This window comes from Anastrepha ludens, chromosome 3 (assembly GCF_028408465.1).
Source record: "Anastrepha ludens isolate Willacy chromosome 3, idAnaLude1.1, whole genome shotgun sequence".
Classification (NCBI taxonomy): domain Eukaryota; kingdom Metazoa; phylum Arthropoda; class Insecta; order Diptera; family Tephritidae; genus Anastrepha; species Anastrepha ludens.
Genome location: NC_071499.1, coordinates 45,444,872 through 45,466,791, shown reverse-complemented (window position 1 = coordinate 45,466,791; position 21,920 = coordinate 45,444,872). Strand labels below are relative to the sequence as shown.

General features: G+C 38.3%; 2 protein-coding genes across 2 annotated transcripts; both read right to left on the bottom strand.

Annotated features, from left to right (window-relative positions):
* Nucleotides 1–726: 726 nt before the first annotated feature.
* Nucleotides 727–1,272, bottom strand: LOC128857472 (uncharacterized). Its single transcript, XM_054093227.1, has one exon. The coding sequence runs from the start codon at nt 1,270–1,272 to the stop codon at nt 727–729; it is 546 nt and encodes a 181-aa protein (XP_053949202.1).
* An 18,430-nt stretch (nt 1,273–19,702) lies between these two features.
* Nucleotides 19,703–20,284, bottom strand: LOC128856402 (uncharacterized). The gene has a single exon (XM_054091700.1). It carries the CDS (start codon nt 20,155–20,157, stop codon nt 19,840–19,842), a length of 318 nt encoding a protein of 105 aa, XP_053947675.1. The 5' UTR covers nt 20,158–20,284; the 3' UTR covers nt 19,703–19,839.
* Between the last annotated feature and the right edge of the window lie 1,636 nt (nt 20,285–21,920).

The following is a 21,920-nucleotide window of genomic DNA, read 5'->3' as shown; positions in this document are numbered from 1 at the left end:
ATTGGTCACCCGCGCCTGTCCTTCGAGGATCTTTTTAAAAGGTTATATCCATAAATCGATAGAAAATTAAATTTTAAAAAGCTGCCTGGAAGTTCAAGTCGTTAGCTATAATAGAAAACACTCGAATGTTAAATTCACGTCCAAAGTCGAAAAAGTCTGGCCAAATCCGGGTGCTCAACGGAAGGTAAAAATAAATTAAAAATTTTAGATACTTAGTTATGTTTTGTAAGAATTTATGGTGAATCTATTAACAATATAGCGGTGGACGAAAATGTGTCGTTACTTTTGCTTAGGGTGACATAGGAATAGGGTAGCATTGGATTAGGGTGGTAAATTGCAAACTGTCAAGTCGGTTTTTTCGAATTTTTGTTTTTTGACCTAAGACGTTCCTCAAAAACACCACTTCAGTCACTAATTTTGCTTAACACTTTTTTCGAATATTCTAGCGCCTATCACTTCCAGTACTTCCTTCAGCTAATACTTCAGCAGAAACTTAATTTCCAAATGCATTGTATTAGATTTAAAATTAATTTATTATAAATATAAAAAAAAGCTCAAAATCATTTTAATCCAAATCAAGTATTTTACAGTAGTTTCAATTTTTTTTATATTTCCTTTCCATGACAAGCAGTGATATCAACGTCCGTAGTTCAGTTGAATGAAGAAGAGAATTTAGCAGATAAACGAATCCAGTCAAACATTTCGCTAATATTGGGCTTAGTGAATTTACCACTTTTTGCCGCCACCGCCGCCGCCGCCATATCCACCACCGCCATAGCCGCCACCACCTTTGCCACCACCTCCATATCCACCGCCACCACCACTGTATCCACCGCCTCCACCTCCTTTGCCACCACCTCCATAGCCGCTGCTACCACCACCATATCCACCGCCACCACCTCCTTTGCCGCCACCTCCATAGCCGCTGCTACCACCACCATATCCACCGCTACCACCTCCTTTGCTGCCACCTCCATAGCCACTGCTACCACCACCATATCCACCGCTACCACCTCCTTTGCTGCCACCTCCATAGCCGCTGCTACCACCCCCATATCCACCGCCACCTCCTTTGCCGCCACCTCCATATCCACCGCCTCCACCTCCTTTGCCACCACCTCCATAGCCACTGCTGCCACCTCCATATCCTCCGCCGCCACCACCTTTGCCACCTCCGCCTTGCCAGCCTCCTCCGCCGCCACCGCCGCCCAATCTACCCGCCACGGCAAAGGCTATCACGCTCAACAGCAAAACAATGACGAAAGCGCGCATCTTTGAAATGTGTTTGATCGCTGTTCGTCGAGAACTTTTTGACTTTAACTTGAGCGGTTTTAGTTTGTTGATTCGCTGAAATCCTTACTTTGCTGTGTATTGTCCAACTCTGGTGGTTGGAGCCACTGATGTTGCTGACATTTGCAACATCGCTTTTATACACGAAACCTCTGGTGCATTTCACAGTTGGTGCCTCGAAGTTTTGTTCCGTTCTTTTTTGTAATTTTTTACGTTTTCGTGCCTTCTTATTTTATTATTTTTCTAACTTTTATTCTGATTTGTATTATTTGTAATTTTTATTATTTTTGCATTGTAATATTAATTATTTTTGTACTTTTTTGTCGGCAATTAGTGAAGTTCGACGCGCTCATCTCAAGCATAAATTAACAAAATCAGTTTGATGGCAGTGCATAACGTACCTACAACTTGAATATATGTGCATGTGTGTATGTATGCGACTATGCATAGGAATACGTGTACAAAAACACGAAAACATACACTTCACTTTGCACTTGCAGTGTCATGACAATGGCGAAATGAAGCCGTTTCATTTCATGCAGCAAAAAGGCGCGCGGAAAGAACACTCGATAGTGTAATACACTTACCGTTGGATATAAATATTTACAAATTTATGCATACACATGCACATAAACTTAAATGCATACACAATTGTATACACTTGGTCTGGCGGCACTTCATGTGCTCGCGCTATAATTCTATTTATGCATTCGCAAGTAAATCCAATTTTTTGTAGCAAAAGTAATAAACTGGTAGAACGTCAAGAGTTGGTTAAAGTGGCAGTGAAATTACAACAGCAATTTCAAATTTTCACAACACTAAAAGTGCCAAAGTGAAGCTCAAAGATACAAATTTTTTTCCAATTGAATGTCCAGAGGCGCTCATAATAATAGCAGGGCGGCTTATTGCAAACTTTTAGCAACTTATTTATTCTTTATTTACATTTTCTTATCTTTTTTTTATAGAAATATAGGTCATAACACAAGGGCTGAAGAGTCCCATAAATGGCTCTAGTTTTATTGCATTCACCTCTTTTTCAGTTGGTGCTGGTCTTAAAAAGACAGCTGAAATTTCATGATATTCTATTCATTAGTTCGTGAGTTATTCTCAAGGGTTCAAATATAATTTCGTGTTTTAACTCGAGAGAAAAGAATACCGCTCAAGCGAAGCAATGTCTTGAAAAGTGTCATGAGAACTTCGCTCCATCGGAAACAACAATATAATGATGGTTTGCTGACTTCAAACGTGCTGGTAGAGGCACCGATGATGCACAACGCAGCGGACGTCCAAATGAGGCGTGCAACACCAGTAAACTTAAAAAAAATCCACAAAATCATGTTGAATGATCGAAAAGTGAAGTTGCGTGAGTTAGCAGACATCTTTACGATTTCGAATTAACCTGACGATTTTATATTGCATGAGCATTTGACTATGAGCAGCTCTGTTCAAAGAGGGTGCCGCGTTTGCCCACTGTTGTTATTTTGTTTCACCAAGACAACGCACCGTGTCACAAGTCAGTCGAAAAAATGGCAAACTACATGCATTGAACTTTGAACTGCTCCAATTCCGCCGTATTCGCCAGCAACCACTTCCTGTTCGCAGATCTAAAAAATGCTGGCCCGTAAGAAATTTCGTTCGAATGAAGAGGCTATCGCTGAAACTGAGTCCCAAAGATAAATCGTTCTACAAAAGTTGTTTTGAAATGTTAGAGTAGAGCTGGAATGATTGCGTTGTTCTTGATGGAAATGACGTTGATGAATAAATCTAAAATAAACGTGTGGAAAAGTGCATTTTGCACACTTTTCACCGCATGTGTTGCTACAACAAAAATCCTACAACTTATAGTTTCAAACCTTACACCAAATAAAAAAAAAAAAAAATTAACAAATTCTAATCATAATTTCAAACTTTATAGGCAAAATTTTTAGAAATATTCTAAATACACAGTTTTATAGCCCATTCAATTTAGTGTAACGAATTGAGAGTGTGTAGTCGCTCAAAATTTGCTTTAATTTTTAATATTTTTTTTGACGCTGCTATGCAGTTTCTTCTATATAACAAATGCTCGAAATTTTTATGTATAATTAAAGATATCGCGTGTGAAGATTCAGTTTGACTTAGCATGAAATTGCTGATAAAAGAGGCATCTCGAATGAACGAATGCTCCATATTTTACTTGACGAATTACAAATGGAAAATCTGTTCGGATGGCGCAGTATTCAACAATTCAACAAAATGTAGGTAGGTAGGTGGAAGTGGGGAAGGGAAGATAGCAAAAATATACTCGAAGGCGTGCCATTGTCTGTGCGATTACTGCGACTACTACTAAAAAAATTGGTTTTACGTGCCCGAGGTTTGAACTTGTGCCCTTCCGAATGGTAGTCACGGGCCAGCCCGCTAGCCGGCTATTACTATTTAATTTATTTCCGCAAAAAAAAAAAAAAAAAAAATTTACTGTGGTGAAGGAAAAGAAAGACGCCCTCTACGTCAGAAAGACCAAGTAGAAAATAATTCAGTTGTACGTGGTGTTTTCAACCAGCGAAAAAGGAAAAAGATCTCAGCCCAAATCTTGTAACTGATTACCTCACCAATGAAGTGAGAAAACCTAAAGTTTTATTTCTCCTCTTAGATTAAATTGGATTTGATTTGTGGGGAGATGGACAAGTCCAAGCACTGAGTCAGGAAGACCATTGTACTACACCCGTATAGATTACAGTAGAAAGATTAGAGGGCAGTATAGATACAACATGGATGGATTCATTGATGAATATTAAGAGACCCGGAAGAGGAAGAGTATGAACTCAGTATATCAGTATATCACAACCCAACGGCCAAAGTTAATTCTGCCTCATATCGGCAGATGGGTGTTTGAAAGAATCTCTTTCAGGGCACAGATCCATTTGGAGCTTAGCTAATAGCTGACTAGAGAAAAAAAACCTTTTTTAATGTGTTATATCCGTAGCGAGGATTGATCCACAGAATTTACTGTCATTATCTCCCTCACAAGGTAGTTAGTTAGGTGGGTAAGTGAAAGTGGCAATCGGTATCTTAACCAGCTCACTTAGACCGTTGCCGACCCATTGTGATGTTACAGTAGCTGTTTACCTGCTACTTCTCGTTAAACCATTTTGCTTTAAGTTTAATTTGGCTGACATTTATACCCCTAAGGTCATTGGTATCATTCAAGAACGATGAGCCAAAATATCTAAACCTAGTCGCGTGCGGGGCGAGACAATGACAAAGGGGATGTCTCTTCCTCTTCAGACTCTTCCTTTTCCCCATTCTTGAAGCTTCTGCGATAGACCCAATGAAGTACATTCAATCTTTGAGCATGTTGACTTAGGAGACAGAGGTCTGTGAGCAAAGCAACTAACATAGAGACGTTTTTCCTTGTTCGATTGCTTCACGTTTCATTCTGGCCAAATTCTTTTTGTAGCGTTACATGTCAGACTTGTACAACCCTATCTCGTGTTGGCTGACGTTACAATGCCACTTGTATCACGCAGTTTGTGGGTTGAGAGGGGTATACCTACAATCTCCATATCAAGAGGAAGGCGAGTATTAGTGCCCTCTCTCGGTAATTTGACTGCCTTTTATGGAATTCCAAAAATTAGTGGTAGCATATTTTGCAGAACTTGCGGTAAATCTTTACAGATATGACATAAAATTAAAGTGAGTGAGCGGTGAAGCGTCGCTTGGAGTGTATGAGATTTGGACCTTTGCACGTTGGTGACGGCGAATATCGCATCCTCTGGGCTGGAGCGATGACATTATAACTACTTGTTAACGCTTTAGAATCGTTTTTTCAACTAACCAATAATTTTAGTGAGGTTAGAACTATGTTTATAATCCTGTGGGGGATTTATCGTTCCGTGTAAACGTAAAGTGAAAAATAGTTTCCATTTTCGTTTTCTCAGACACTTTTCATTTCATTTTTAGTAACTTTTCGGGTATATAGTTTTGTAGCCACGCAACTCGTATACTAGCACTTCCACACTTGCAATGAACATTCTTCTCCATTTTTTACATACAAATTGTCATTACATATTTTGACGCAACAAGAATCGAGTGTGAAATGTTAAAGTTATCGTCAGACCCCTCTTTTATTTTCATGCGAAAACATTTTGACGTTTCTTTTAATTTTTTCACGGAGCGAGAATCGAAAGTGTATTGAAAACGGAGACAAATTGTTCATTTCACGTTTACATAGAACGAGAATTGATCCCCTAGTGAAAAACTGTTCATTCTTTGAAAGGCTCGGGAAAATACTGGGGCTTATATTTAAAGGTTACTTGATATGCCTTTTAAAATTTATAGTTAGGTTTAAAGTGAAATATGGTAGCGTGCCTTAAAACCTTGAAAAATAAATTACGAGCCCAATTAACAATTTCTATTCAGCTGTTGATTTTTTTTTGCAGCTTAGCACTTTTAATCTCACCAGCTCTAACCTTTCTACGTCCAGCGTCAAAAACCAAAAAGATTCGTACTTCATGCAGACTGCGCTCTTCGCGTCGGTTGGGCGGAAGGAAAACAGGCAGGCAATCGTTAGATTTATAATGTGAAATAGTGAAATTAATTAATTCGTGGTAAATAAAGACCAGCTGCTTTTGCCTCCGTCATTGTCGGCTTTGCAATAAGTTGATTTTACCATAGCCTTGACGTAATTAAAGTGACTCTAGAAAACTGAAGAAATATGAGCGCACATACATACATATGTAGACACACATATTATGAAAATGCCAAGGTATTATGTTTTTACGGTTTGTCACAAAAAAATTGGCGAAAAATTGTACAACAAAGTGCCAAACCAGACCACCCCCACGAGCCGTCTTAGGGATTCCGTAATTGCTTAGAGACAAAAAAAATCCGAGCAATTAAGTTTAATAGTTACTAAATTAATGCAATAAGCAACAAGATTAAGTACAAATGCAACCACAGTAATAACTTACACGCAAGCCAATATAATTCGTAAATTTATGCAATAATTAAAATGCACAATACGATTGCTGCATACATACAAATAAACATTAGCTATTGTACTTAAATGAGTGAGAGACTATAAAATAGACTACAAAATGGAATGCAAGAGCGAAAAAAAAAATTCCAAAAAATTTCTAAAAAAAAGTTTTTATGAAACTAGTAGAAAATAAATCTAAGTTTTGGTAGGGCCCCAGTTCAAGGCAGGCACTGTTAATTTACTTCACATCTATGACGAGTACGATTACACAAGTCGCCAGCAATTACATCTATTTCATTGCTATGCAAGCAGTTACTTGTAGAGATATTGAGAGCATCATGAGCTTAGCCCCATCTAGAGCTACTCAATGACTTGCAAGCATTACAAAGTGCAGGGTTCATGCAATTTACTATACAAGGTGGCACAAAATGAATCACCCTATCAGAAGATTTCTACTTTTGGCAAATGGTATCGTACGTCAGAAACTCAGAATCTTTTGTTTTTATTTAGTAAAAAAATTATTCAAAAATAAAATTGGATAATTAATTTTGCGCCACCTTGTAGTTGTTTTTATTATATGTGTAGTTGAGGTAAAAGGATGCTTCTTCGTCAGTTTATAAACTGAAAGGTGAAACAAATTTAGTTTCAAGGCTCCACAATTTTTTGTAATTCATTCAATTATCATTGACGCTATAACATTCGCAATTTACTGTTACTTTGGCGCCAGCCTTGCCTTTTGAGAAAAATGGGCCGATTATTTCTATAGCCCATAGGCTGCCCCAAACGGTCGTTTTGGATGTAATGGCTGTTCTCTGCTCTACAAGACTCTCATCATGCCCGTCCTAACGCATGGCGCATAAGCGTGAACGATAACCACATCCGATGAAGCGTCACTTGGAGTGTTTGAGAGAAAGATTCTGCGAAAGATTTTTGGACTTTTCACGTTGGCAATGGCGAACATCGCAGGCGATGGGCATAGCGCAGCGAATAAAGATAAAGCGGCTTCGTTGGCTGGGTCATGTCGACTCAGAAAGTATTCGATGCGGTACTAGCTGGTGGTGGCAGAGGAAGAGGAAGGCCTCCTTTGCGTTGGGGGGAAGGACTTGGCTTCACTTGGTGTGCCCAACTGGCTTTGTTAAACACGGCCAAAATCGCGTGAGAGGTTATCGCGCCAATTAAAAAGAAGAAGAAGAATAACTTCGGGCTACTCTTTATTCCAAATACGGCAATTTTGCTTATTGACGTAGCCTTTAACCTAAAAATGGGCCTCATCTCCCTACACATAAGTTGACCCGAGCGCGCGATGAACACTTTTCACAGAGCTTCGATATTCGTAATACAAATATACAATTTGTAAACGCGACTCAGGCGTAAGTCTCTCCATTATGAAATGTCAATCAATACTGAAAAAAATGATGTATTTAGTTCGACAGTAGTCACCCGTGATCTGTCAAAGAAACCCTATTGAGAAAGTATCTCCAGCATGTTCACCCTTTATAAAAGTCCTCAAAGTATTATTGCAGTTTGTTTGCACTAAATTTTATTGAAAGAAATAGTGAAAAAAACGAAGATGGCTCTAATGGGAATACCGAAAAGAGAGTTCAAGAAATGTTTCGAGAACTGGATCAAACGCTGGCGCAGGCGCGTTGCAGTTGATGGGGAGTGTTTTGAAGGCGATAATATCACTATTGAGGAATAAATTCGCATTTTGAATTTTCAGAATATATTCCGGGAGCTCCTTGATCAAGGTCGTATTTTGACAATTTTCTAAGACCTTATTTCTGGATCGCTATCGTGAAGGCTTTAGGGGCTTATTAGCCTAAATCACCAAAGTCTTTTCTTTATTGACATTAAGACAGACTAAGGAGGCGAAGATAAATATATTTTTTTAACTAATTCTCTCTGAAAAGTATTTTGTAGTAGTAGTTCTGTGGTTATCGTGACGTATCATTTTATTGAGAATTGAGAAAAGAATTATATGCCGGCACCAACTTATTTAACTTCTTAAAGTGAAGGGTGGAAGAACCTACTATTACGCAGAAGTGTGTGACTCTCCTCCCACTGCACTAAATGATATTCAAGCAACATTATAAGAGACAAGATGGGTATGCATTAGGCCGGGTCGATTTGTGGGGAGGCAAAAAAATTGCCCGTTGCTCTCTGAAAATCATATGCTAGGGATCAAAATAATAAACTTTGCCGAAGGAACCATACCTCTAAAACGAATTCTGATGTCCCCCAATTTGGGTCGAACTTTTTAGTTTCTTTTCTCATGTAAAGGCCAAAAATGGTGATATTTTGAAATGATTGTATGGGAACCCCCCAGGGGAGTTCCAAGGGGTGTGCCACTGGCATGGGTGGATCGGCCGTTCAAAGTTAGTGGGAGTCGGTCATACATTTGGACTCTATTGGAGCACTCTAAATGGGTCAAAATGGGATTTTTCGTTCGACCCAAATTGGGGGACATCAGAATTCGTTTTAGAGGTATGGTTCCTTCAGCAAAGTTTCTTATTTTCATCCCTAGAATACGATTTTCACAGAGAAATGAGCGATTTTTAAATCGACCCGCCAATCTCGGCTTCGTGGGCTTACGGTGTTTTTAAACAAAGGAAATACCGAAAATTATTAGCATGAATGCTGTGGTAATTTATTGATATCCTGCAAGTTAAAGTGCAGAGAAAAAAAATTATAAAAAGAAAATTCTCATCGATCTAAATTATGAATTATTTTGTTTTTTTTAGAGTTAAAATTCATTGTGTATTGTGTGCAGATTTCAAAGTAGTATAAAAAATCCATTATTGATATATTTTCGATTTTGTTTAAGAACCGTTTTCCCGCTTTTGGTGAGCTTCATTATTCGCCACTTATAGAAAGTTTTCATTGACGAAAAAAAAAACAAGGTACTGATTTAATACCCCATATGAACGCAAAGTTATTCCATTCGAGGAGTTTAGAAGATAGTGAAACGAGTGGAAGTTTCACGGTGCGTAGTCAGGCGAGTATGTTGGCTGGGGCAAAAGATCCAAACTTCAGTCATAGGTATTTAAAAGGTCACCAAATATGTGTTTGGCCTTTGTAAGTTTTTAAACGCAGTCTCATTCAAACTATCCAAATGGCGTTAGAACTCATAGAAATTAATTGCTGAGTTTATTCGGAGGAGCTCAAAAATTGTCACACATTTTCAATCGTAACAAACTGAGAATATAAACTTAGATGAAGATAAGCTTTTGAAGCCATTTGAGGCGAATCATCACGTCGGGGCTAAGACCGTTTGCGTTCAACATTTTTGTTAACAATTCATTTCTCAGCAGCAGTTACCATTCCTTTCAAGAAACTGTCCATTTTTTCATTTTTCAACTTCATAACGCAGACTTTATGAAGAATCTAACCGTTAAGCCTCATCCGAGCTGCTTAAAGTGAAAGTGAACAGTTTTTGGTGTCATCTTCAATGGTCCAGAAGTTTGTAGCCTCGTAGTCAGAGAGTTTTAGCTAACAATCTTAGCAGCGTGGGATTTTTTGAACCAGTTTCGGAACTGATATTCTTTTAGAGCATAGCCATTGTAAAAATAATAATAATAATAATAAAATCTCTAAATTCGCCGATATAAGTTTTTCCTTTTCAAAGATGATCGTCTATTGAAATTTTTAAATATTTATTATAAATAGAAAAAAGGAGGTCTACGCGAACAGCCCAGGGTCGATTCAAGACCTCAAAGATGGTATTCGTGAGGCTTTCGAGGACATAGGGCAGGCACTTTGCAATTCGGTTATGGAAAATTTCATGAAAAGGATATTGTTCCGTAAGCGTGGTCGTGGTGGTCATTTGCCTGATGTTATTTTCCACTATTAACGGCATACCTTCGACTGTATAATGAAATAAATATCCGATCATTTATATTAAAAAACAGCATTTTTCTTTGAATATCAAAATAACACCTCTTATTAAATAACCCTATAAGTTTATTGATTTTTTAGTGATAAAAAGAAAGTTATGTCACGTGAAAAATTTCGGGATTCCGATATTACATTAGAAATATGCCGAAATACTTTAATATCCTAACATAAAATCATTTAAAATTTTTAGTTTTTATAAAAAATATTGTTTTTATTGAATTATTTCTTAAGGCACCTTTCTGGTATAGATACGTGAAAATTGAAGGCGTTCAAAATTGAAGAAGAATAGTTGGTATCAATTGAAAATCGTTTTTTTTTTTTCATTTTCATCATTTTTTTTCAATTCTTTATATACAAAAAAAATATTTTTTTCAACAAAAAAAAATTGCTTCCCCTGACGGAACACATGCCACTGGCCTAACTGATTGGGCTGCTCATGGTACGTCTGAAAAAAAATTCGGTCGATTATTCATCAGGAGATATGTCGCGGCCGCCGTAGCCGAATGGGAATTCACAGAGAGGTCGTTGGTTCGAATCTCGGTGAAAGCAAAATTAATAAAAACATTTTTCTAATAGCGGTCGCCCCTCGGCAGGCAATGGCAAACCTCCGAGTGTATTTCTGCCATGAAAAAGCTCCTCATAAAAATATCTGCCGTTCGGAGTCGGCTTGAAACTGTAGGTCCCTCCATTTGTGGAACAACATCAAGACGAAAAGCACAAATAGGAGGAGGAGCTCGGCCAAACACCTAACAGAAGTGTACGCGCCAATTATTTAGTTTTTGGTTTTTTAGATATATCGCTATAGTGGGTAGCAGATTTACGAAAAAAAATTGTTTTCTAGATAATTTATCTGGAAAAACAAAAAAAAAAAGATTTTGTTCCACGTGCTCGCTCTTAAAAAAATAAAAAAATTGATTATAAATTTATAATTCTGCTACCAGCGAGAGCCACAAGTCTTCTCAAAAACATATTAAAAATTCAAATCAATCGGTTCAGCACTTTTTGAGAAATTACCAACGCCAACTCGAAAAAAATAGTTTCGAGAAAAACGTGGTTAACGCACGTATACCTAAGCGTCGTACTCCAAACCGGTCTCGCTTTAAATGACTGTAACGTCTGAACTACAACGAATTTCAATATAAAAATTTGCAAGTATATATTTGAAAGTATAAACTATCATAACATAAAAAAATAAACTCGATTTTTTCGAAATTCTAGAGCAGAAAGGCGCCTTCAATTAAGAAAGTTATGTCCGGTGACCAATTCGGGGATCCCGAGATTATATAAAAAATATCCTAAAATTATTCAATATTCCGACATAAGCATAATATAAACTAATATAAAGAAAATTATAAACTAATATAAAGAAAGTTATGGCACGAGATACATTTCGGGATCCCGATATTATGTTATAAGCATACCGAAATAATTTAGTATCCAAATATGGTATTGTCAATGCTTTAGTTTTTACTCAAAATACTAGGTTTATTGAATTTTTACTGAAAATAAGTTAGCTATGTTGTGAGATTTCACGAAATTGTTCAATAATTTGACACTTTACTTAAAAAAAAAATAAATAATAAATTTCTACTAAAATTAAAAGAGCTATACCGCGGAATTAATTTCGGGATCCCGTTAATAATTAAAAATATACCGAAATACCGAAATAACAAATACCGTTAATATTGACATTTCTAACAGGCTCATACTTATGCGTACTTTAATGTCAATATTACAAGCTACGGTGCATCATTCATAGATTTGATAAAAAATGTATACAAATTTATGCTGCGCTCAGCATTTCTTCTACCTCTAAATGTTGATGTGAATATGCAAGTACAAAAATATTTACATGCATATATGCAGTATGTATGGACGTGTATTTTGCATAGCTTATTTTTATGATCTTCTGAAAACTACTATGCCCAAGCGCATTATTACGGCATTGAAACAATCGCAATTACGATGCAAATCTGAAACAGTAGTGATTTGCAAAATTTAATAGTAAAAATGTTAAGCATTGCAATTTGTTTGAAACTCATCAATTGGTATAAAATTTGACTACACATTTTTTCTTTTTATCTCCTTTTTTTATATTTGTTCAATCTCAGTTTCAATGTCAAGTACTGCAACACCTCCAACAACAATATTTACTGCAAATCGAATATCTCGAACTTATGCACTGCATGTGGCAAGTTTGGCTCATAAATGTCAGATTCCATCGTTAATTTGTCTTATATATAAGTGCTTCTGTATATGTACAGGTACTTATGTAAATGAATGGAGTGCATAAACAGAGAGTAGTTCCTGCATGCGTTGCATCATTCACCTTCATCCGAGTGGCAGTCGCCGATGTTGACTTTTACTTTGACGAGCGCATAAACATACGATTTGATTTGTCTGGCTGTATTCGTTCCAAACATTTTGCATGTGAGATGCACTCATCAATCGATACACACATTTATATGTATGTAATTTAATGCATTGCGCAAGTGGTGTACGAGCGTTATTTGTATGCAAGCCATCTTCACATAAATCTGAGTTTGCGCATGCACACATAAAAAATCATAAACACTCCGATATTTATTTATTCAAATGCTTATTAGAACCTACTTATCGCTTGTTTGTAAATGCTTGTACTAGAAACATTTGAATAGATATGGATGTGTCTGTGTGTGGTTTATCGACTGATAGTCTGCAGATCGTTGATGTTGTTGATGATGTTTACTAAGCCATACCTAGTTCGCTGCTCCACTAAGTATTGCGAATGAAGTCATGCAACAGTAGACTCTGAGAGAGAGGGTGACATTAAATGAGAATGGGAGTGATGAGTTAGTTTCAGTGGGCTCGAGAAGAGGCGTAAGAGGTGTACTTCTTCTCACATAGAATAGATGTTTGATACATCATTTTTTATTTTTTATCGAGGTGTGAAAGCAATCGAAAGCCTTAGTCAGTATGGGACTTTAACGGTAATGGTTAATGCCTCGTTCATCATCATTCTGACCTTGTGGCAAAAATTCGTGGTGCACAATGCTGCTGCAATCCTCGTTTTTGACTGAAAACGACATGTTTTTTTTGGTCTTGGTTCATTCGGAGCTCTCCACTCATTCGCCTAATGCTGGGATTGCGTGCTGTATTCATAAACCACGTCTCGTCTCCAGTAATGATGTGCATGATGAAATTTGGGTTAGATTCAGCCTTGGGAAACATGTCTTGGCGATATCAACGTGGTCCTTTTTTTGCGTGAAATTCAGGTCCTTTGGAACGAGCTTTGTAGCAAAATGGCGCAAACCCAAATTATTAACTATAATGCCCTGAAATGATCCATAAGCAATGTTGAAGTCCTCTGTTAGCTCTCTGATGGTTAATTTGCTGTTATTGATAAACTTTTTTTTTCACTTTTCGATGTATATGGCCTGGGTTAACGTTCGTTATCCTCGATAGACTCACTCACATAAAGCTTTCATGCCACTCGTAAAAGTCTGCTTTATTTAGACTATCATTACCGAAACAGCTTCTAATATTTCTAAGGTTTTCATACCAATGAAGCCATTTCGAACGTAAAATTTAATACAAACTCGTTCTTTGAAATTCAAATCTATTTTTAAAAATGTAAACAGATTTACGCAAGAATGCGTGACTTTTACAAATGTCAAGCAATGGCAATAAGTTTTGGTGGGAATGTTAATCACAGACGGTGCAACCTAACAAAAAATAAATAAAAAAAAATAGAACTCAAATAAGTTGATTTAGAGTTTCCCCTGGCGGTTGCGCCGGGAACTTTTCAGTCAAGGTGGTATTATCTTAACTTTTTTAAGTATCAACCTTTTATATATTACAACTTTTGCATGAACTCAAAGACAATTTTGTGTATGGATGACAGAGTCGTAATAAGCGTACGTTCAGTGATACCAGCACGGATGCCATGATCTTGAAACCTGCGAAATGCAGTACGGTCACGTATGCCATATATAAGAATTTTTATGAATTTTTTAGTAAGGAGTTTTACCTTCGATCTCTACGTTACGTCGATTTCTACGTATAAAAAAGCATCCCCTTCTGTTTTCTCAATTGTTTAACAAATACTCAACTTATAAATATATCTACTTACTTTTGACTGCATTGCGAGATTGAGTGGTATTTAGCAAGAAACACATTTATTTCATGCGAATTATCAGTTGATTTATGCACTGCGCTTCTAATTTTATTTTAGTAATTATCTATGTGTCTACATAGTCTATAATCACTTACTAATGGCTTATTGGCAGTTGTCATAGACTATAAATTTATGTGCACACACTCATATCTCATGAAAATTATGAGAAACGCGCTTTATTTGTTTTCAGCTAACTTTCAAATGCAGATTTACCACATATTTATTTTTTATTAGCTAATCATATGCACTTTATGGTTATGGCTGGGTAACATGAGAAAATTTTATGAGAAAAAAATTACATTACAATTCCAAATTCAATTATACTTATACTCGTATTGGGTCGGGAAATAAGTTCATAGCGTTTTCATATTTTCTTTTATTTGACAATGATTTGTTTGCTGTTTGACAAAAGGAACTCTTTCTGTTCTAGAAAAATATGTTAATTGTATTTTTGAGTTATTTTTTATTATTTGAGGCTTAGAAATGGAATACTCAGGAGGTAAAAATCAACATTTTCGAGACCTGCTCTTCTTTACTTTCCATCGAGATCAAAAAGCTGCCGAAGCAGCCCGGGACATTTGCGACTTGTATGGAGAAGGTGTCATAGGCGAATCTACAGCACAAAAATGGTTTGCAAAGTTCAAAAATGGCGACTTTGACGTCGGTGACACGTCCCGCAGTGGAAGGACTTTTAAATTCGATGAAGAACGTCTCAAATCACTTTTGAAAGGGAATTGGTCTATAGGTGGGAAGAGATTGTAAACAGCAACGGCGAATATATAATTAATTAACTTATTGATATATTCTTTTTTCTTGAAATAAAAGTCTTCGGAAAAAACGCTGCGAACTTATTCCCGAACCCAATATTTTGAATTTTCTGAATATATTCCGGGCGCAGAACGAATTTAAGTTAACTGAAATTATTGTAAATAAATTGAAATTATAATTGAACTCGAAAAAAAAAAGTTGCAAAACGGTTGATATTATTTCACAAACTGTGCTCGGGTAGTCACTTCCAACTGACTGGCTGCTAGTAGTACCGAAGGTAGGGCCGTAGAGAGCATATCGGGGCCCCGGGGGGAAATTGCAAAAGCGGGCCCTTTCCAATTCTGTCTAATTCATATAAATACGTATAATCTCGAGTCCGGGCCCCTCTGAGAACTCCGGGCCCGGAGGAAAAAGTACCCGATGCCCCCCTCTCGTCGGGCCTGACCGGAGGCACCGCTTTCGTACTCGCATATTTCAAATTTAATTCCCCTGGAAAATACTCTCTTTAGGTTCTTTTGACAAATGAAAACGTTGTGAAAATATGTAATATTTATTGGTTTAATGGTTTATATTTGAATAAACTTTCCAAAATTAATTATAAAATATCAGGTCAGCCCATAGGTTCGTGCGATTTTTAAAAGTGGTTTTAAAACTAACAAAAAGATGTTTAAAGTATTTATTAATCAATAATTTATTTTGCTTCATTATTTACAATGTCATCCCAATGTTTAGGCAAATTTTTAATTCCCTGCTCAAAAAATTGTTTGTCCTTGGAGCCAAAATACGCTTCGATATCCCTTTTTATATCTTCTTTTAAGGAGTAGTTCTTGTTACTCATATGGGATTGAAGTCCACGGAAAAGGTGATAATCACAAGGTGCAATATCCGGAGAGTATGGTGGATGCGGCATTAGTTCCCATCCGCGCTCGTTCAGCTTGCCTAATATTTGCCTTGCGGTGTGAGGTCTTGCGTTGTCGCAGTGAAACAAAACTTTGCGTCTATTCACTTAAGACGGTCGATTTTTTTCACACTCAGGTTTGATAGCTGATGGGAATAATAATCAGCAGTTATCGTCTCGGTTTGGTTCCAGAAGTTCATAATAAACATTTCCGGCCAAATCCCACCAAATAGACAGGAGAATCTTCTTGGGGTGAAGACCATCTCTAGGGGTCGGTTCTGGTGTTTCATCTTTATCTAACCATTGGCGTTAGTGAACAGGATTATTGTAAAGTACCCATTTTTCATCACCAGTAACGACACGGTTCAAAAAACTTTCATTTCCAAGCCGTTGCAGCAGCTGAGAACACACCTTTACTCTCTGCTGAAGGTTGGCGACGGAAAGTCGATGCGGAACCCATTTTCCCACCTTTGAAACCTTTTCCAACTGAACCAAGTGCCTTTGAACTGTTCCATGCTATAAATTTAACATCTGAGCTATCATATCGACTGTCAAATTGGGTCAGTTTCCACGAGTTCGAGCAAGGCGTCCGAGTTAAAGACTTCAGGACGACCGGCGCGCGGGGCATCCTCCACGGCGCAGTTCCCACTTCGGAATTTTGAAAACCACTTCCTCTCCGTGAACAGTGTTTATTTCTGCAGCAGCAGTTGTTGCATTTTTACCACTTTTATAAAAAAAATGCAAAATATGCCCCTTATACGCGTTCGAAGATTCCATTTTATTTTTTAACAACACGTGCTTCTATCCTTGATTAAAATCAATTGTTGAATGCACAGTATATCAAATAAAATATAAATGGTTCAGTTATATTCCGCGAATAATTTTTTGTATGCAAGAATCGTAAAAAGTGAAATTATGGGTAAAATACGAACTTCTGAACTGGCCGATATTTATTTCCAGGAAAACCGGACCATCTTACCTGAATAAAAAGCATCTGAAGACTTAGGCAGAAGTGTGGATGAGGATTATGATGTGCTGGGAGGTATAAAATGTTTCTCCCTTTCGATAGTACGGAACTAGCGCTAACACCGACTAATGAGAACTAACAATAACAGGTGTTATTTTGAATAGGATTGCGATATCGAGAGATGATTAACGATTTTTTATGGCCAGAATTGGATGGTATTGATCAGAAAAACGTTTATTTTCAACAAGACAGCGCTACGTACCACACAAGCAACGAAACCATTGATCTTTTACGGGAAAAGTTTCCGGGCCATGTTATCTCTCTCACAATTGGCCACCGAGATCTTGGGATCTAACACCTTGTGACTTTTTTCTTTGGGGCCACGTGAAAGAGAAGATCTACACCAACAGCCCAGTGTCGATTCAAGACCTCAATGATGGAATTCGTGAGGTTATCGAGGACATATGGCAGCCACTTTGCAATTCGGTTATGGAAAATTTCATGAAAAGGATATTGTCCTGTAAGCGTGGTCGTGGTGGTCATTTGCCTGCCACTATTAACGGCATATCTTCCTCTTTATAATGAAATCATTTATATTAAAGAAGAGCATTTTTCCTTGAATATCAAAATAACACCTCGTATTGGAAAACCCTATAGTTCAGTCTGCACGCGTTGTTCGATAGTTTTGAACTACTGCTAAGTGCAAAAAATTTTATTTTTGATCCAAAATACATTTACCTAAATAGTTCAGTACCTTCTTGGTTCGATGTTTGAGACCATCAAAAATTAACAGGAATTTTTTCATTTTTTTAAGATTATAATCTAATTTGAAAGTTCATTTTCAAATTTAATAAAACACTAAAATTTCAGAATAACATACATTTATTGGCTACCATCTCCGATTGGCTACTACCGTAAGCATAAACACAAGTATGATAGTTTACCAGGTTTGACCAGCAGCTATGGTGATCTACATCCACTACACGGGGCACTCGGAAGCAGAATTCCACCCGCTCATTTCACACGTATTCACACACTCGTGCAATCAGTCGTTGCTCAGAAGGCAACGATGTAATAAGAGCGAAGGCGTTGCTGATTTATTCGCATATCATCAACACAAGCTAATTGTAATTACATTCCAGATCTCTTTCAAGTTGTAAAAATTCTCTGAGTGTACGGCAAGACCTACTTTATTCGACAAGTAGGCCGCAGTTTACCGAGGCGCAATAAATAAGCTTTTAAGGACCTCAAGAAAGAGAAAAAGAGGGCTACAGTTCTTCGGCTCTGGTTTTCTTAAGTCCCACTTTTACAATCCGCATTCACTTTACCTTTCTTCTTATTTTCTTTCGTAGAGATCAGAGAGATTCCAAAAGATGTAATGTGACTGCAACAACCCAGCTTGCTCTTTAAGGTTTTCTTTCTTGATTAGAATTCAGCTCACAAAGATAGCCTTGTAGTCGGATGGAGTATGAATTTTATGCTGGAATCCGTTTCGGCATTCGACAAAGTCATGATCCGGGAAACAGCACTTTTGCTATAGTGAAGGGTTTGCTATTTCATTAGCTGTTGGACTTAATCATTATCCTGTCTCCACTCATACAAGCAACACGAAGTGCTAGAAATACTGTTATAATGCAGGCCTTGTATACGGTTCTAAAAAGCGCATAGCGGCCTCTGGCAACTAAGCACTGTTGGATTATAGATTTACAAGGTTTGGCCAATAAGTATGGTGAAAAAGAAAATTGTGAGGGGAACTTCAGGTGGCACCCCACGGGGGATTCCGCAACCGAATTCTGCACGGTATTTCATACACAATCACACACTCATCCTATTAGTCGTTGTTCAGACAACAACGAAGTGTTCTTGATTCATTTTTTTCGTATATCACCAACACAAGCTAAATTTTATAAACACGCCCCCTATTACGTAAGCCGATCACTGATTCCGTCAAATTCGCTCCTTCTCAATTCTTTTCACCACGACTGCCTATCCCTCCGTTTGTTTGGCAATTAAAGGAATATAGTTGACATATGCGGGCACAAAATTGAACGATTGAACTTGGCGAAGACCGGTGTCTGGCCGAGCTCCTCCTGGTGAGCGTCTTGATGTTTCTCCACAAATGGAGGGACCTACAGTTTTATGCCGCCTCCGACCACTATTAAAAAGAGCTTTTCCAATGTCTCAGTTAATTCTTCTTCTTAATTGGCGCGATAACAGCTTATGCCATTTTGACCGAGTTTAACAAAGTGCTCCAGTCGTTTTTTTCTAGAGCTAACCGGCTTCATTTGGTGTGTCCAAGTCCTTCTCCACCTGATCTTTCCAACGCAGAGGAGACCTTCCTCTTCCTCTACTACCACCAGCTGGTACCGCATCGAATACTTTCTCAGCCGGAGCATTCATTCGGACGGCATGACCCAGCCAACGTAGCCACTGGATCTTTATTTGCTGCGCTATGTCTATTTCGTCTCAGGTAATTATTTCGGAGTATTCGCATCCAAAGTCTAGGCACCACATTAGGCAATCAACTTCTAGCCACCTTCAGTTCCCTGGTTTGCGCAGCTAAAGGAACTGGCAACTGATCTAAGTTAAATCAGCTATAAATCTTTTAGAGTAAACTCCTTACAGGATATCATTTTAATTTACGTTCAACTAGTATCATTGAAAGATGCCAAGGTTCAACCCGGACTGTCACGCCAGCAATGATGATGAGTAGCTTTGAATGTTGTCATTTTTGCTTCCTGGGTACTACTTTTTTAATTCAAACTTATGTAATTTATAGTTTACCAAAAAAATTTTATTTAGTTAAAAAAAATATAAGTATGTATATACAATTTCTTTACAAAAACAAAGTCACAACACACGAAATCTCGAAAATTCAGTACAACATCACTGCCGATTCAATCTCCATGTTACCACCAACCGCCGCCGCCGCCACCGTTCCAACCACCGCCACCACCGCTCCAACCGCCATGTCCACCACCACCACTCCAGCCACCACCGCCATAACCGCCGCCACCACCATAACCGCCGCCTCCTCCACCCAATGTAATCACTTTGATGATTTTAGGTGAGGAATAGCCACCAGACCAGCCACTGCCGCCGCCGCCAGACCAACCGCCACCACCACCATAACCTCCCCAGCCGCCAGAACCACCGGACCAACCGCTACGTATGTAACCTGCCGAGGCTACTGCCACAAGAGCGCACAGGACAATCAGGATCTTCATATTCTCACACCTTACAATAGTTGCTGTTGCAAAAGAACAGATCCAAAAATTTGCGACGCGTAAAGATGTACGACTACGAGTACACGAGTTGTTATAGACGAATTTGTACTGATATCGAGATGCAGATCGAAGCCGGTATTTATACATATTCGACACAAAATTGTATTTATTTTTTATGGCTACCTGTCGTTCTGTTTACACGTCTGTGTACAACACAAACACATCGATGGTGAAGTACCTTATTAGCTGTAGGCCAGTGCGGTCAAAAGCTGAGCTGTCAAACATTCTGCCATAGCGGACGTACGAGCATATCCATGAGCGTGCGAGAGTGAGTGTTGAACGTCCGCATGTAGCGCGGTTGTAGCACACAACATTGATGCTGTTATTATCACGATTGGAACGTTCCAGCGTTCTGCGAGTGAACTATTAAACTGCTGACCAAGTAAGCGCTGGTGGCGATAAGACCATGGCCAACTACATCGCTGTATCAAAAGCAGAGTACACCACACAGCCACAGACTGAGCCGCAGCCAGTAAGTGTATATTCGGCGTGGCATTGCGACGGTGTCAACTTCCACTGCACACACACACCTATGTAAGTAGATGAGTTGTGCGATTTCTGCGTGAGCGCTGTTGCTGCGCTCAACGATGCGCTGTTGAACTGTTGGCGTGTAACGAATGCCCTACGTGACTGCGGACGGAAAGAAGTACTCACAGTATGCATGTATCCGTATGTGTGTGTGTGTGTAGAAGAAGCAACCGAAAATAAGTATTGCAAATAAGTTGCAGGTCACCAGAAGCTACAAGAGTAACAACTTTGTCACAATTATATACACACACACATACATACAAACATATTTAAATTTAAGTTAACTCATACAGTCACGGTATTAGTGCCGCTGTTGGGCGGCAACAACTGCATTGTCCACATTCGCAAAACAGGCAGCAGAGTTGAGCAGAAGAGCAGCCGCTCAGTGTCGCAACACCGGACCAGCTAGCGGTAGACTAGTAGCTGGGGCAGATGCGGCAAGCAAACCAGTTCTAGTTTAACCAACTACGCAATTTAAATGACTTTAATATATTTTGTAGTTTTTGGGTGTGTTTTCACTTCACATTTCATGTTGTAGTATTTTTCATGTGTGGCAACGATGTGATCTGTGACTCACTAGCAACCACAGTTGGCAGCCACCCGCCAACGGTTGTGTTCAAATTGGACATAATCACAGCTACTCAACGTCGCACCATTCACTTTTCGGCCCTTCTACATATCAGCACATATGCATATGTATATGTAGGTAAATATGTAATTCCGCATTCAAGTTTTAAATCATTATCTCACCTGAGGTGGAATCAGGGTCATAGTGTCTGCCCGCATCTACGCGCTACAGCTGTGTGTAATTAGAATGTGATGGTGTGGCCGTTAATAGGCGCAGGGCACAGTGTTCTTTGTTTTTCTTTTAGTGAAGACAAATTGTTGCTTCCGATCTCCGGCTGGTTTGGATACATACACACACGTACCAGTACAGTGGCCAATGAAACACAGCACTGGTTGATTGTGGTAGAAAAACTTGATTTTTTATTGGGTTATTTACTATACCTGCCCTTAGCACAATTGACTCGTACCCCTACGATGTCTTTTACATACACTACGTTGCAAAATTATGAATACGCTAACATTTTTTTTATAAAAATATAATTAATACTTCAACAAAAACCATAACACACGGGATGAAAAGTTCCGGGCCTAACACATAGATGGCACTA

Coding starts and splice junctions, on each gene's coding strand:
- LOC128857472 (XM_054093227.1), bottom strand. CDS start 1,272: ATGCGCGCTTTCGTCATTGTTTTGCTGTTGAGCGTGATAGCCTTTGCC.
- LOC128856402 (XM_054091700.1), bottom strand. CDS start 20,157: ATGAAGATCCTGATTGTCCTGTGCGCTCTTGTGGCAGTAGCCTCGGCA.